The 16,703-nt window shown below is 48.4% G+C and overlaps 2 protein-coding genes across 4 annotated transcripts; both read left to right on the top strand.

Annotated features, from left to right (window-relative positions):
* The first annotated feature begins 1,547 nt into the window (after nt 1–1,547).
* LOC105699774 (DNA methyltransferase 1-associated protein 1) lies at nt 1,548–3,895 on the top strand. The gene is made up of 6 exons (XM_012425063.1): nt 1,548–2,091; nt 2,187–2,494; nt 2,594–2,924; nt 2,983–3,124; nt 3,234–3,388; nt 3,464–3,895. The coding sequence occupies exons 1-6, from the start codon at nt 1,843–1,845 to the stop codon at nt 3,566–3,568; spliced, it is 1,290 nt and encodes a 429-aa protein (XP_012280486.1). The 5' UTR covers nt 1,548–1,842; the 3' UTR covers nt 3,569–3,895.
* A 131-nt stretch (nt 3,896–4,026) lies between these two features.
* On the top strand, nt 4,027–15,162 carry LOC105699773. Of its 3 annotated transcripts, none has more exons than XM_012425060.1 (11): nt 4,027–4,635; nt 7,514–7,611; nt 8,087–8,233; nt 8,311–8,430; nt 8,664–8,814; nt 9,327–9,456; nt 9,597–9,750; nt 9,929–10,117; nt 10,207–10,326; nt 10,431–13,174; nt 15,028–15,162. In XM_012425060.1, exons 1-11 carry the CDS (start codon nt 4,344–4,346, stop codon nt 15,035–15,037), a joined length of 4,155 nt encoding a protein of 1,384 aa, XP_012280483.1. In that variant the 5' UTR covers nt 4,027–4,343; the 3' UTR covers nt 15,038–15,162. The 3 variants fall into 3 exon arrangements, with proteins under 3 accessions (XP_012280483.1, XP_012280484.1, XP_012280485.1); XM_012425061.1 differs by having other exon boundaries at nt 8,350–8,430; XM_012425062.1 differs by lacking the exon at nt 4,027–4,635 and adding an exon at nt 4,645–6,898.
* Nucleotides 15,163–16,703: the final 1,541 nt, after the last annotated feature.

Raw genomic sequence — 16,703 nt, forward strand, 5'->3', positions numbered from 1 at the left:
AGAGCCCATTGTACTGTAAATATATTATACGAGATAGGAAATCCACGGCGTTAAGTGTTACCGTTGCGTTGACTTAGCTTAGACGAGACGCAGCGTTGCATCGTGCCGAGACGAGTGACCATTATATAAATGATTATTACCCTCTGCCTTTGGGATGGAATTTCATCGAAGAGCAGGAAACGGGGGCGAATTGCCCCCTCGCGTCCTAAACGTCGATGGCACCGTCGCGGCTTGAATTTCTATCAAATTTCTTATCTCGCCTCTCGTTCGGTCTCTTGCACTTTTCTTTCCTCCAATCGGATGGGAGCAAAATTCCTATTCGCCGTTTCTGCAGATCTGTGGTATAAAAGATAATCGAGTCAATGATTGAGTCGGGTCGGTGCAACGCTGCGTCGTAGGTCCGTTAATTGCGTTGTCATTACATATATTTGTACGGATTGCGCCGAACGAGAGCGTTTCGCATTCAGCGTCGTGTTCGACGCCTCGTAGGGTGTATCGCGTTCGCGAGCAATATCAAAGATTTGTTATTAAATGCCGATCTGCGGTGGGTCGTTTTCTTTATTTTTATAGAGATACCTCGAGATATTAACTGTTAACAGCCGTACGTTACACGCGTAGAGGTAATTTGTTACTAGTCCTTACTTTCGAGCATACGAGTACGCACTTAGACTGATCCAATGGAACGTACCTGGGTGTAAGGGGCACGATTCAAGACACGGTCGACCGGTGGATTCTCTCTCGAGACTCGACCGAACGACCTCCACGTCCTCCCGTGCACGGGAGATGTCTTGAATCGTGGTTAGGGATCAACCGACGAAGTGGCATCGTGTTGCACTTTATTTAGCGGAATCCACGAAGCTGTGAGCGAATGTCTCAAGGTGGACGTATCGGTTATTGAAAGATACATGCTGTATATTCCGTACCGAGTACGGCTAGAGCTAACGAGTAACTTATATTATAGATGAGAGTAACGTTAAGTGTATTATTAATAACGCAGCACGAACGAAGAAGGCCTACATCGACCGTCACCCCTTTTCCAATCCCCTTCTTCTATTCCCCCCAATAAGAGAACACATTGTAATCTATTGTAGATTGTTGTAGATAAATTATACGGTTTGACCGTACATTGTTACTTTTTGTCGACAATATAAAATACAAACATATAAGTAATTACACGTGGTCCTCTTGTTATTTCGCACCTATTTTGGCCCTTTGGATGAAAGAGTCCTTTTACGATTGAATTTTATGGAAGATGGTAAGTCAGAATATACTGCCGATCGAACTTCTGTCGAGATCGAGGCACTCGGCATATCTGGTTTTAATTTGCTGGGAGTAAGTCGATTATTGATTTTTCGAGTTAGCTCGAATCGAATATTGGACGAATTTCCGGGCGATTTTACCGACCATCCACTTTTCTCGCGAGTGGAACTCTCGTCATTCTAGGGTGTACCAAAAGGTCGATCATTGGCTGTATCCTCAGTTCTTCGATACATTTGCCGTCGATTTTCTGATTCGATAGTCCTGTCTCGAAAACTCGAGGTTTCGATAGTATCGATACTTTGTTGCTCCTAGTGCTTCTAACCTTTCTTTGATGTTGAGTATGCAATTCGGATCAGAGATATTTGATTATGAATTAAGGCATTTGATTATATTTCATCATGATTATTTTTAATATAAATTGTACTGACATTTTACACCGTGAAAACAATTAAGTTGACCGATGGCAGTTCTCCTGTTTATTGGTTAAATCTGTTGGTTCCCGTTTTGTTTATTATTACTGTGGATGGCAGTAAATTTGTGTAAATAATTTTTCAAAACGTATTAGAGTAAGAAATCGACGCAATGGCGGACGTAAGAGATATACTGGATATTGAAACTCCGGCAAATTCGGAACTTACGAAGGAATATATTCTGGGTAACGATAAAAAGAACCGGAAAAAATATGAGTACAAGGTTCCTAAACGACCAGAGGGTATGCATCGAGAAGTGTTTGCCCTTCTATGTAAGGATAACAACGACGTTCCTCCACTATTTCCAACCGATACTGGAAAAGGTTATAAACAAGCTCGGGCGAAGCTTGGCATGAGAAAGGTATTTTTAATTCTATCAGAGAGGAAACGTGGCATTAAATAAAAGTCCGACTTTAGGACTTAATTACAATATTTATTAATGAATCGATCTATAAGGTAAGACCATGGAAATGGACACCGTTTACGAATCCAGCTAGAACCGACGGCGCTGTCTTTCATCATTGGAGAAGAGTATCCGATGCTGGGAAAGAATATCCATTTGCAAAATTTAATAAAAAAGTTCCTATTCCTTCGTATACCAATGCCGAGTATGTTCAGCATCTGGTGTCTAGTGGATGGACACGCTCCGAGACTGATCATTTGTTTGATTTATGTAAACGGTTTGATCTCAGATTTATTATTATTAAAGATCGTTGGGATCGAACCAAGTTTCCAAACAGATCTGTGGAAGAATTAAAAGAAAGGTAGGTATTAGATTTTATCATCAAATGAGTACGTAAAAAATTAAAAAAAAAAATATTACAATGATGCCGATTATGATCATGATACTCATTTTTTCTCAGGTATTATCAAGTTTGTGCTTCCCTCACAAAGGCAAAGTCCCATAGTGACAAAGTATATGTCTTTGATGCCGAACATGAGAAGAAGCGGAAAGAGCAACTGAAAAAATTATTTGATCGCACACCTGAACAGGTTGAAGAGGAGCAAACATTACTAGCTGAGTTACGAAAAATAGAACAGCGAAAAAAGGAAAGAGATCGGAAGACCCAAGATTTGCAAAAATTAATAACTGCAGCCGATCATCAAGCAGATCCAAGAAAAAGCGAGAGGAAATCGTCGAAAAAAAGTAGTAGTTCCAATAGGAATAGGCCAAATAAGACAGATACTTCTCATGTAAGTTCTTATTGGTAATTTTCATCATATGACACTTTAATTCACTATACATTTTCAGACCGTAGAGTCAGCTGGAATAAAGTTTCCAGATTTTAAGAATAGCGGTGTTACTCTTCGATCTCAGAGGATAAAGTTACCAAGCAGTCTAGGACAGAAGAAAATGAAAGGCATCGAGCAAATGCTGAATGAATTGCACGTTGGTTAGTATAATACAGAAGTATTTGATGCGACCGATATCCTTGTATCCATTTTTGCCCAGTTCCGGTCAAATCGTTACAATTAAATTTTATCATTCTTTACTTCTTACAGAATTAAATCCTCCACCAACCGAACAAATATGTCAACAGTTCAATGAACTGCGAAGTGAAATAGTACTACATTACGAACTCCGAGCTGCTTTAGCTACGTGCGATTACGAGCTGCAGTCTTTGAGACATCAGTACGAAGCTTTGGCACCTGGCAAGGTCTGTTTTTCAATATTGTTACAGTTCACAGTATTGTCAGTACAGTTTTGAAAATGAATATTTTTCTTGTTTCAGACTTTAACAATCCCCCCAGCACTTTTGCCAAAGACAGAGCCAGAAGTGAAAGCAGACATAATCGATGTAGTCGGGTCCCCTAGTATGCCAGCTGTAACGCACTAAATGGTAATTAATGGTCGTGACGTTACTTGCCAATAACCATGTATTCTGAATTACATCGGCATGAATAAATTTTGCAATGGAACATTTAATAGCATTAAATTGTTAGCGACTAGTTACTATATTTTTTCTCAACGATCCATGTCGTAAAGTTTATTCGTGCCAACGTAATCGTGTACGTTACAAAAGAAAAAATAGCTCGGTGAATCGCAACAAACAAGGACGCATCGTACAACGGTCTTTTTAAGGTATAAAAATAATTGAACAGAACAGTAATTTAAGCAGAAACTCGCTCGCATCTTTCGTCAATATAGCAATTTTTTAATCAAATCTGGATTTTGTCCCGCTGATTTTACCGTTATACCGTGTACCGTCGATGAACTACCGGAACCTGTATCAGCCTGTACTTGACGGAATTCACAGTTGATAAGGTAGAGAAACCGCGTTCCTGAGAGATGGAGTTACGCCGGGATCCGCGAATGCGAAGGGGCGCTCGCGTCGGCCGAAGCTTCGCGGACGCGAGCCAGGGGCCGCGGCTGCTCTCGCGTTCTCTCCGGTCGAACAGATGTTTTTCGGCGCTTCTATCGGGACTGGTCGGGACGGCAACCAACGGCAACAAAGATGGCGGTCCGAGCGGGGCAGTGAAGAGAACGGGTGTCTGTTCTTAATGGGCGCTTTGACAAGCACGCCCAACCACCGTGGAAGGAGCGGGACCGCGTAGGGTGTTCGGCGCGGGGCGCCGTCGACACGTGGGAATGCGCGAAGCTCGGCCCGAAGCATGAGCGACGGCGCGAGCTCGGACGCCCGGAGTCCCTCGGACTCGGCGACGTCCTTGGAGTCCGAGGCCCAGCTAGCCGAGCTGGCCCCTCGGCGGACCGACTTCGTTGGCAGGAGACCCAGGTTCGGCACCGGGGGCCCGCCGCTTTCGCCGTTCATATGGGTCGACGGGAAGGTCATGCGCAGCGCCCTGGCCATCCAGAAGAAGTGGCCGCCCAGAAGGGTGAGCTTTCCGATGAGCGACTCGCACCTGGTCACGGGCTATCTCGAACCCGCGAACCCCTGGGAACATGGTGAGTACTCTGCAGCGGGGACGCTTGCTCCCGGACGCTCTAGATGCACTCTGCGAACCCTCGCTCCCTGAATCGCCCTCTTGCACGGTTTCCCGCTGCTCCCGTACTTCGGCCTGGTTTTTCCTCGCTCGATTATCGCTGGTCTTCGTTCATCGTTTCGATTGCGCACGTCCTTCTTGCGATCGGCTCTTAGCTTTCCATGGGCGCTTTTAAAGAGCTGGACCGAACGGATCGACGGATGAGTCCAAGTTCACGTCGTTTGGTTTTAATAACCGGAGTCCTGAATGTTAGCTATGAATATTAAGCTGCATCTTGTACGTATCGGAGGGTTCGATGGAATAGGTTCTAGCTTCGTGGTACCGTGGGTCGATGTGGAAACGGGTTTCGTATTTTCTTGTGTCCAAAGAAGAGGATCGGAGATTCATTTGATAGATGTCGAATCGTCGTGACTCGATCTATGGTACATGTCCAAGGAAATTCTTGTCTGTGAGCTCGTATTTATTGGAGCATGTATTCGGATCTTGCCATTTTTATGGAATGCACCTGAGATATTTTATTCGATAGACATGAACATTCGGTCTAGTTCGCATCGTGCACCGTTCCTTGACTGTTAGGTTTTTTTATAGACTCTACTCGATCAAAGAATGCATGAGATTTCACAACTCCGACGACATACTAATTTTAAGTTTGAAGCTCCCTCCTTCCGAGCACGCTAGATATGTGTCACGATCGACATTTATATCTTGCGCAAGTAGACGAGCAATTTTGTTTTCTACTTAATCTCCCCACCTTGACCGTCGACAAATATTTGTCGTCGAGTCATATCAGATTTTGGTTTCCATTGGTATACGTATCGTTTAAAATTTAACACATTTGTATAAACTGTTTTTCCAGTGATTTTTTGTCTTTGGTTGTTTTGGTATTGATTGGAAACGACAAGGTATAGGCAATCATTTGGGACAGTCCACTTTATCATTCCAGAAGTCCTTGAATTCTTTGCGAACTGTATATCAATCTGAAATAATCGCAATCGATAATAAAGTCCTCTTCGAACGGACATATAAATATATACAGTTAACGGACCGTGTGATGCGATGGTCAAACCGTCCAATAAAATTACATAAGATACAATTGCCGTTAAAAAGTATAAACACTATTATCGACCGACTAACCCTATACATTAAATCTTTCCAAACCTCCTTGTCGTGTTTGTGACGGGCATATGTTGACCTTATTTACTAAGAATAGCATATTTCTGCTAGCCGCTTAGAGAGAAAAACTGATTTGTGTCAAAATTATTAATAGCATTCCTGCAATCTTGCCAAGAGGTTTTTGCGGACATTTACGCTCATTAGTAAGCTTCGGCAGATTAATTCGCTTCCACCCTGGTGCATTTTCAATGCGATTATACACAATCTTTGACATTCAGCTTCTCGCGTCGCGTGCACCTGCAATTGTCAACATTACGAGTTTATAAATAAGAGTAATCCGCAGACGGAAATACTGGGAGGAATCTGTAGTTTTAAAAGTACTCGCCGATACTAGATTTTACAGGATTCATCGCGTCAGACTATGCATGTAAATATATAAGCCACTGCGTGGTTAAACGAGTGTTTCATCTGTGTAAACTATATACATATAGAAGTATGTATATATATTTTTTCACTTTTAAAGATTATAGGAGGTAAAAATAAAGACGACTATTTTTCCCATTGTGATCGAATCGGCAGTTAGTCAATTAACACGTTTATTCCGAACGGAGAAAATGCCATAAGGTGCACGAGGTACGGTGTTCCTAAAGTCGGGAAAGGCGAGTAGACCGCTCGGTGTCGAGTCCCCAGGATATCCTAATCGGTGAATAACTTATCATCGAAGCACTTCGGGTGACTTCGAGTCTAGAGACATATCGCTAGCTGTTCCCCCAGCTGCTCGGATCATTCGATAAACACGTCTGACCTCTCTTATCGGTGATCCTAATTTGATTGATGAAATAACAAAATAGTAAACATCCAGAGCTTGCTGGGAAAGAGAGGTTATACGCGTACTCTTGCAGGCCTTGTTACGTATGTATATACACATTCGAAATTACAGTCCAGCAGAGACGCCGCAGAGATTCAATGATTTCTTTAACTCGGTGCCCATTTAAAACGAGATAAGCAGGTAATCGTAGGTATCGTAGAAAGACTGGATGGCTGAAATGTGATGAAAGGGTTAATATGCTCGGGGTGCAGGGAAGGATGATAGAAGATACGGATTGTCGGAGGTATGCAATATCCTACTGCCATGTGTCGATAGCACTTTGACAACGTTGGCATAGGACTGTCTTCGTAGCTTGATGTGTACGATTTGAAAATAACATACATGGGACGGTATGACGTCGATGCCATTAAAAGGTTTACGATGAAAGAAAGTTCTATGGAATGATATATGTATGTATAACAAATATATATCATTACGAGGGTTTGCAAATAAATGCGTTCAATTTTCTTTCATCATTTTAGTTTGCATTAACGGAGGGGTAGCTTGACTTTAAGTTAAACGTGTGCCCGAGGGAAACATTGGTATCGTTAAGTGTAAATATACAAGTCTTTGTCCATCGTAATTTGGAACTACAAAGATCTGTAATGTAACTTTGACGTAAAGTGAAATACATGACTTGAATGGTCCATCCGAATTGTGTTTTAATCTCCGTCCACTAATCTTCCCAAAGCCTCCATTTTAAGATTGATTCATTTATTGATTTTTTATCTCTCTCTTTTTTTCTCTTAAACTGACGTATTGCCATTCATTCTCTTGTGCAAAACATACTCGAAGAAATTCATGCCAGTAGAATTCCATTTGAATGATCTTAATATGGGGTGTGCATCATTGTTCACAGCTAAGAATGTGAACTCCGAAGAGTTGATCTCGATGTACAAGAATTCCTGTATGCGGCACGAAACCGACCCTCTGGAATGTGTTGTGTCTCAGCTCAAGGTAAGGTCAACCTAGTTCCTTAGTCTTTAGATAATACTTAGAATAAGGCTTACGTTCACGTCATGCCGGTAGGCACTTTGCCAAAATGGAAATTCCATTCAGTAAGATCTCATACGAGGACACATCGATCCCTGGATATTGCTCGTCAAGAAAAACTGACGCGTAACTCATAGGTAGACCATAACGTTATTGGCAGAGATCATGAAAATCATGTCGTTCACCACATGGTGTGCAGTTACTAATAATTACAGATACTTGTGTAAAGGTAATATCCGCGGTAATTGTATGTCAATTTACATGGTGTCTGTGGAAGTTTTTTCAAAATTATCATGCTGTTACAGCTTCGGATAAGCAAGCGGTATCGCTGATAACACTTGCCATGAATATCAATTGGTGCATTTTAGTATCATCTAAAATTAAGAACATTTCAGCTTGTCCTTATTAATATGTAATTCCGTTACTTTATTCTACACAGAAATTGGATATAACCGATGAGCGCCATGGAGAACTATGTCTGAAAGGACAGCATTTGGGACAGAACGATTGCGAACCACTGGAGGAAATTTTTAAAAGAATACAGTTCGATAAGATTGACTTGGAAGGGACATCTTTAGATGACGAGGTGAGTGCGAAGGTTAATTTTAATTATTTAAATTGAAGAAATTCTACATTAAAGATATGGTTAATGAAATCTTTCAGAGCTGCATAACACTGTTTGATTTGTTTGAATATTACCAGTCGGCGAAGCATCTGAGTATTTCGAACAACAAAAACATTGGCATTCGTGGATGGCAAGCGTGTTCCTCTATGATCAAAAGGGTAGTGTATCGAACTTTTAATTGGTCACTTTACAAGCTTAAAGTTTAATTTATGAAACACTAAAATCCATTTAACACCCGAAGCCACGTCAAAACCGTTGTTCCGTCATCAATAAACGTCACGTTATGCGAATGGTTTATATCGATTTCCACTTGGCGGATGCTCACTAAGAAACAATATTTGTCTCGTTGACATATACGCGGTGTATGATTAATGTGTATTTCTTTACTTAGACCGAATGTCTCGAGCAGCTCGAAGCCAGCAACATGATTCTCGATGAAAAGCCCATGAACCTTTTAAACCGAGCACTGAGGCTCGCGTCTCATTTACAAATCCTTAAATTAGAGAATTGTGAACTCAGCGGAAGGTCCATCGTAATACTAGGTACTGTATTTTTCCTTGCACTCGTTATTTCCAATTTAACCTATCTGTTAAGGTGGCGGATCATCATCATCTCATCGTCATGTCCATGAATGTTACGATATAATTATCCCAAATGGTCGTAAGACAGTTGCCTAGCCGGCAAGGGAAAGAAATGAGTTACTTCGAATTGCATGTACGTGACAAAGTGTGCGTTACATAAGGATGCTGTTAGTGTATACAGAAATATTCCTCCGCGTATACAGGTTATATAAGTGACACGTAGATCTCTGATCCTACGACGAGACTGCGCGATCTCTTCTGCGCGAAATAAACATTCACTGTGATAACTGTACAAGGATTTTTTTTTTCTCCCCCATTTTTAATAACACCATGCATCATTTTTCCGTACAAAGTTACTTCCAAGAGAGATAAATGACGTCGACGCGTCTTCAGAATTTAACCGAACCATTATTAATTCGTCGGGGGATCCGAGATGATTTCAGACATTAATTGCCACGTTTTCAACCCATTAGTTACAGCTTTGAAGCTAAGCACGGGGCTAAAGGAACTCTATCTCGCAGATAATGGTCTCATGGCACACGATGCCATGCAGCTCGCATCGCTCCTAAGGATTAATCACCACCTACAGCTGCTCGACATCAGGTAAGGTCAATTGGTTTAAAAGGGCAAACAAACTGGTGGAACGTCAATCGTTGCGTCCACTGATATATCAGCGAGGATAAAACCTCCGTTAATTTCATAGAGTACTCGGCGCGAGTCTAACGTCTTCCTTTTCTTTCCAGTAATAACAACATCGAGGATCTCGGAGCCGAGCATTTGATCGGTGGGTTCATCGATCAGCCAGCTGACGGTAAAGATGGCAAGGGATTGTGTATTCTCATATTGTGGAACAACCACCTTACAAAGGCGTCGGCGAGACATTTCTCTCGAGTCTTAGTGCGTAATACCTTTGATCGACGTGCAAACCCTAGATAATAAGCAGAAGAGTCGTTAAGAAAATGGAACCCAAAGCAAAGAAAAGGAAAAGAAATAAGGCAAACTAATTGGGCATGCAACTTTCGGGCTTCCGATTATCATACGATGTATCCTCTTTTTTATTCCCGTTTTTAAACAGACCCGGTCGAAGACCCTGGGGACTTTGAACGTGGGACAGAACGTGCTGACCGACGAGATGATGTTCACGATTAAGGAGTCGCTGCAGAACAACAGGATCCTCCTGCAACTGGGGATGCAGGCGACCGGGCTGACTTGTCAAGGGGTCATCGCGCTGGCTGAAATCATCGGAGCCAATAGAATTTTACAGGTACGCTTAAAACGTCTCCGAAATGCTCGAACGACGTGCATTAATAAAATGGACGTTCGATGACCAACTCGAGGTATCGTTTGTCGCAGAGAATAGATTTGCGGGACAACGTGATACAGATGACCGGGCTGTCGGCACTCGCGGCAGCCATGAAGACGAACCGGAGCGTCACGCAGCTGGACCTGGACGACAAGCCACGCACAAAAATCGTAAGACGACAACGGCCCAATTTTTCTTATCGGTCGAAGTCCCTGTTCGCGGGAAGCAAATGAGAGGAGAGACTCGACCCAAAACGTTTCCGTCCTCTCCCCAGGACGCGAGCCTGCACCAGTACATGGACATGGTGGCCGAGATCCGGGGCTACTGCTTGCGCAACGAGGAGTCCAGCTCCGCGGACGAGAGCGTCGAGGAGTCGGAGAGCCAGCAGGAGGAGCAGCAGCAGCGCAGCCGACTGTCGAGCGCGAGTTCCCGTAAGATCTCGCTGACCTGTCAGACCCTGCCGCAATCGTCTCCTCCGTCCGTCCCACCCCAGGTCGCCGGCGAGGGGCCGGCCGGGAGGTCGACGCTGGAGCCGAAGCGCGCCGGAGGGGGCCGGCTGCGCTCCCCGGCCCCGAGTCCGATCCCCTCGCCGGTGGCGAGCCCGATCCCGAGCCCGTCCCGCGGTAGGTTCCTCGTGTCCCGGGTGCCGGAGGCGTCCTTGGGCTCGGGCAACTCCTCGGCCTCGTCCTCCTTGGGCTCCTCGCCGACCCGATTCTTCCCCTCTTCGCGGTTCCGCGTGACCGTGGTCGAGGCCGTCGAGTCCGAGCCCGAGCCCGAACCCAGGCCAGTGGTCGCCTCTGCCGGGGCCAACGTCACCGTCGGTTTCGACTTCGACCCCGAGCCGGCCGACCCGGGGGCCGTCCTCGTGCCGGAGTTGGCGGTGGAACCAGGCATGCCGGGCCCTGGGGGGAGCGAGGAGCCCGCTCCCGGTCGCGGGGTGGAGAACGGGGTCGTCTCCGTGAGGGAGGTCACCGTCAGCGTCAGGAAGACCGGGAACCGCTGCGCCATCCTGGGCATCACCGAGGTCGAGGGATCCGGAGAGAAGACGGAGAAAAAAGCATCCGATGGACTTGGGGGTGGCACTCGGGAAGGACCTCCCACGGCAGGAGACGGAGCGGTACGGCTGGATGCGGAAGTACGCGGAGGAGCGGCTCTGAAATCCGCAGCGGACGAGGCCAGAGGACAGCCGGCCACCGTGGCGAACGATTCATCCAGGAAGACTTCGACGGTGCACCGGCAAGCGTCCGGCCTGGAGAGGCTTCTCGGGCTCTTCCAGAACCCGGGAAACCTGTTCTCGGGTGCCTCGACCCAGGAGAAAACGGATTCGAGGAACAACCCCCAGGCCGGCGCCTGCGGCACCACCGTCGCCCTAGGGGATAGGTTTCAGCAGTACCTAAGGGAGGGCAGAGCCGCGGCCTGCGGCAGACCGTCCTCGGGGGAGCGCACTCCTCAACACCTTCTGCAGCGGTCGGCCTCGGATGCCCCCAGACCCGCGGAGAAATTCGACCCGGTCAAGTCGATCAGCGTGCCCCAGTTCTCGAGCATCCAGGCCTTGACGAGCGTCTTTGCGGCGTGCAAGCTGGACACGATCTCGAAGCACCTGGACAGCCGACACTCGGCGGAGGAACACTTGGAGAGGGCTTCGTGCGTCGCGGGATGTCGGCCGGGCGAGGCGGGCTGCGGAGACGGCGACGCGACCTCGGTCAAGTCGGCGTGGTCCCGAGGGATGCGGCTCTTGGAGAACGGGGGACTCCGGGGTGGAGAGGAGCGCGCGATCGGCATGGACCTCGTCCAGGATAACCCGAGCACCGTGGACAGACCGACTACGACGGCGGGGGCGCAGGAGCCCAAGTCGAGTCTCTGCGCCTTCAAGCTGACGGACATCCCGGAGTACTTGGTCCTGGAGGTCGGCGGGAACCCGGCCACCGCGGGCGCAACGTCCTGTGATATCGAGGCGACGGACAGTATTAATCCAACTAGTGATAAGGACTCTTCGAGTCGTAGTTTACCCGGAGACGCGAGGACCACGCGTTGCGGGCGTAGTCCGGGGGTCCGGGAGGCCGACCGTGGCCTCGCAGCGCGCGGAGCCCCCGACGTTCCGGGGCCGCGGCCGAGCCTCGTTGCGGAGGACCCCGACCCTTGCCAGGCGTCCCGCCTAGCGGTGCACGACCAGTGCCCTCGCCCCGCCAGCGGGCGCGGCGAGGACCGGAAAAGTACAACCCTAGATGAAGATTTACCAGTGGTAGCATTAGCCGATATACCTACGATAGACCTAAGAGAAACGACCGCGGCAGCTCGATTCGACCCTATCGACGAGTCGCCGAATTCTCGTGGCCAGGGCCTCCGGGAGACGAGGCCCAGCGACGACGGCGACGACGCTTCGCCGGGGAGCCGGACGCGCCGGGGGCTCCCGGTGGAAATCGAGGTCGAGAACTCCGAGAAGACCTCCGAGCTCGACAAATCCGATCAGGACGACCTGATTTTCAATATGACGGACATCTCCATGGACGCGGCTTTCCCCCTGGACGAGGCTGCCGCCCTCGGGACCGATCCTGGTCGCGTCGAGGTCCCTGAGTCCCCGGAAACCGTCTTCGGGGAACGAGCGCGCCAGCGGCAGGCTTCTAGGTCGCCGACTAGTCTCTTCATCGAGAAGTCCAGAAACGTTCACAGAAACAGCCACGATTCCGGCATCGAGGAGGCCGGGGCCTCCATGAGCGACGAGTACGTCGCCGAGAACGTCGCCCAGCCCAGGGAGAGCTTCCAGGAGAGCGTCGACTCCGGCATCGACTCCGAGTGCTCCTCGGTCTCCGCCAAGGCCGACTCCGTCCAGGACATCTCGAGGGACCGGCTCATCGGCGCAGACCCGGAGGTCGACCTCGGCGATGTCGCTATCGACGAGCGAGCCGGCTGCTGTACCCTGGCCAGGACGACCACGGCGACCACCTGCGAGTGCGGGGATCGAGCTCGCGTCGAGGTCGCCAGGATCACCGAACCCGCCTCGATTGCCCGCTCATCGAGGTGAGTAGATTGCGAGTTGGTTGCGCGCATTCGATACCCGTCAAAGAGAAGCGGCTAGAGAGCGTCGCCCGGTTGGGCACACCGTAGTGAAGATGCGGATAAGGGTCGGTCCAATGATAACGAAGAAGAGGATGACGATCATCCGTAAACGTCTCAAAAAATGGTCAAACGAGTGGATCGAGTTTGGACCTCGGGTCGCACGATAAAAAAAAAGAAAAAGAAAAGAAAAACAGACGAGAAGACGCATCATCGGAGTGCAGAAATTTTGCAGTTCTCGATATTGTATATTTACACATTTTTTTTTACGGAATTAATCGCGCTTCTAGGCTCACTCGTTATTGGCAATGATCTTGATTACGATGTCGCAAGAGTTTCGATTTAGATTCCAATTTTTCCGTACTTAAGATCGATCTTGGAAAAGACGGGTCCACGAGTCTCGTGGATCCCGAATGCCCGAGCTTTTTCTCTCGCGCGTAAGAGACGACGGAAACCGCGCCCGGCAAAGATTTAGGATCGAAGACCCCTAAAGGTTGTGGCCGAACTCCCGGCATCCCGGGTGTCGCGTCTAAAGCTTGTAATTGTTGCATACTTTAATCCGTTTATGCCAAGCGGCCCCGCTTAATGCGCTTAACGCCGTAGGAGCTTTTTGTTGCGAGTATTGCTGTAACAAGGATCGGCTCGAGATGGAAGCGCCGCTTCCGAATTTGACTTCCTCACCGCTTACGACTAATCTGCCTAGAGGTGCTGCAATTAGTGACGGTAACTGCAACGCATTTTCCTCGAGTGCTAGTTTCACCATGCCCCAGGTAGAGAATTTATGTAAACGGCCTAGTCGCGAGCGCAAAATGGTCAAGGAATTTTAGCTGCAGATTTTAGCTGCGAGCATTAGGACGTCGTGTTTCACGATGTCCCATCGATTTATATTATCAGGCACTTTGTCGATCTACGATGTAGCGGTCGAAAGTACCCCGGCAGGGAATTCTCCTCGACTCGATGCGCAGACGGGAAGATTCACGTAAAGAGACTCGGCCGGTGTCTCGCTCCCGGTGCGCTTGGCGCGCGCCTCAGGCGGGGCTTTCGACGAGAGGCGTCCCGACGCCCTCAGGCCGGTGCTTATCGGTAAGAAGCGAACAAGTCCAAAGGAATAGCCACGGGATTACGGAGGACGTGGATGGTGATCCTTCGGCGACGTAAAGTCGTGGCCGAGGGAGGTCTCTCCTTCGTCGTCACCGGGAACGGCAATTAACCGTTTAACACTTTATCTTGTCGCTAATCCACTCTTCCCGTTGCTTCTCTGACTAACGCAGTAACGTTTCCGCCACTTACTAACGGAACGATCGAACGATCATTCGGGATCCACCGGACGGACGGGGAAACCTAGGAAATTGACGTCCTAGGTAGATCTCAAGAAGACGTTCAAGACGTCGACACGTAGAGGGATTAATTTAATTCACGAGTATGGGTCGATAGATATTACATTATTTTTTTTTTTTTTTTTTTTTCTTACAAAACTAAGGATGTCGGATTTGATGCAAATTCTGAAAATACCTGGAAAGAATACGGAATCAAAGTTTCGCGTCGAATAGAGACTTCCGATTTATTCGGCGCGATCCGAACGTCGCGTTTCCTTTTCTTTTTTTTTTTTCCCGGGTGAAAGATGGTTCCAATCGAGCTTGGGACTCGAGCTCGACTTAAAATTCGGGAGTTGTAGAAGTGGTCGAAGTACCGACCGACAATGAGACGGTTAAAGGCAGGGAGAGCGGGAGATAGAGGTAGACGTAGATATATGTGTATATATACATATAGAGCGAGAGTAGAACGAGGAGAGATCAATAACTTGTCACTTTCCCCAGTCCCGAATGACGAGACCCCGGACTCCTCGGGCGAAGAGGACGACGAGGACGAGAACGCCGAGGCGGGGTCTAGCGACGAGGACGAGGAGGGTTTCGAGCTGGAAGACCTCGAAGAGGACGAGGACGACATCACCGCCGTGAAGCGCCACCTCGAGCCGAGGTATCGACGCTACATGAATTGGAGGATCTGACGAATAATGGGAAAATTACACGACGATCCGCCAACATTTTTCCGGCGGCCAAGATTTTCCTCGAGGGTGGATTCGTCGTGGAAGGTGATCACGGAGGCCGACCGGGTCGACTGCGGCCAAAGTATCTACGACGCATTAGGTGGAGGGTCTGTAAAGGTTCCTCCCTGGATGGACGCGAAGATTTCTCCCGAGGGCGGATTCCGCGGATTCGTCTCGTCTCGACGAGCGAAATCACTCGCCGGATAACTCGTCATGGGGAGATCGATTTTCCACCAAGTGTCACCGTCGCTCTTCGGTCTGCTCCGAGAGGCAACGGTTCCTTCTGATACGGCGCCCGTTTATCGAGAATCGATGTCGCCCGGGTTTTATAAATTCCCCCTAACGCGGCCGAGAGGACCCCTCGGTGGTTGCAGAATCCGAAAGGGTTACGTCGTTACCCTCGCAGGGCATCGATTATCCGAGGTCGAGCTCCTATGAAATCCACCGAGAGAAGCTCGCGGATAAATGGTCGAAGCTCAGCGAAGAGACCGAAGAGAGGGAGGACAAGAGAAGCGAAAACGCGAGGAACCCTGCTAACGGTCATCGGGAAGATTGCAGCGTCGGTTTCAAGATCCGCCGATCGACGCGCTTGAATAATCTACAACCAGGATGGACTCGTGCATCGTACCATCGAGTAATCCCAAGCAATCGACCGAAGACGCGTTTCAAGCCGCAAATCGTTGGACTACTTTCGATCAAGGACTCAAAACTCGAACGCTCGCTCGATCGCCGACGTCCATCCGCCATCTTAGATTCCTCGAGACCGAAGGACGCCCGAACGAAGAAACAAAGTTTCCGATGAACTTTTCGTCCCGTTCTCCGCTCCTGGAGCTTAAAGCTATCGTCAAGGAAGACTCGACCGATCCCGTCTCGCACTCGAGGACGACCAACCGCGGCAATTTCGACAATTACGAGAGCTACGATAATTAGGCGTCACTGGCAGGCCCAGGGGCGCGACTTCGCCGACCAGCCCGGCGATTCGCGCGAGCTGAGATCCGGGAGAGTGATTTTTTTCTCCTTTCCAAAATCCTACTCGATCCGCCTCGGGAGTCCTTAGGCAGGATTTTCGCGCGTCGAGTCGGTTCCCCCGGGAAGACGGGTCCAGCCGAGCTTGACCTCGTCCTCGGGGAGGACATCCTGGATTCCGGGCTCCAGAGCGAGCCTCGCGACCAACGGAGCACCTTGTACATCCGAGGAGTAGGGAGCGAAGAGTTAGAAGTTAAGGGCGACCGGCAGAAGCGAGAAGGATCGCGTCCCGACCTCTCTCTCTCCCTTTCCCGCTCCCCCGAGACCTTTGTACATATTATTATCTTTCAGTATTCTGTTGATAATCTTTAAGAGAGTTTATAGACGTTAACTAGCCGTACTTCAGAGTGATTTATTTGTACATATAGCGAATTGTGGGCCCTATTGGGCCAAAAGCTCGGCCGAGCCCCGTGAGTTCCG

This window comes from Orussus abietinus, unplaced genomic scaffold, assembly GCF_000612105.2.
Source record: "Orussus abietinus isolate OABI.00-Male unplaced genomic scaffold, Oabi_2.0 scaffold10, whole genome shotgun sequence".
Classification (NCBI taxonomy): Eukaryota; Metazoa; Arthropoda; class Insecta; order Hymenoptera; family Orussidae; genus Orussus; species Orussus abietinus.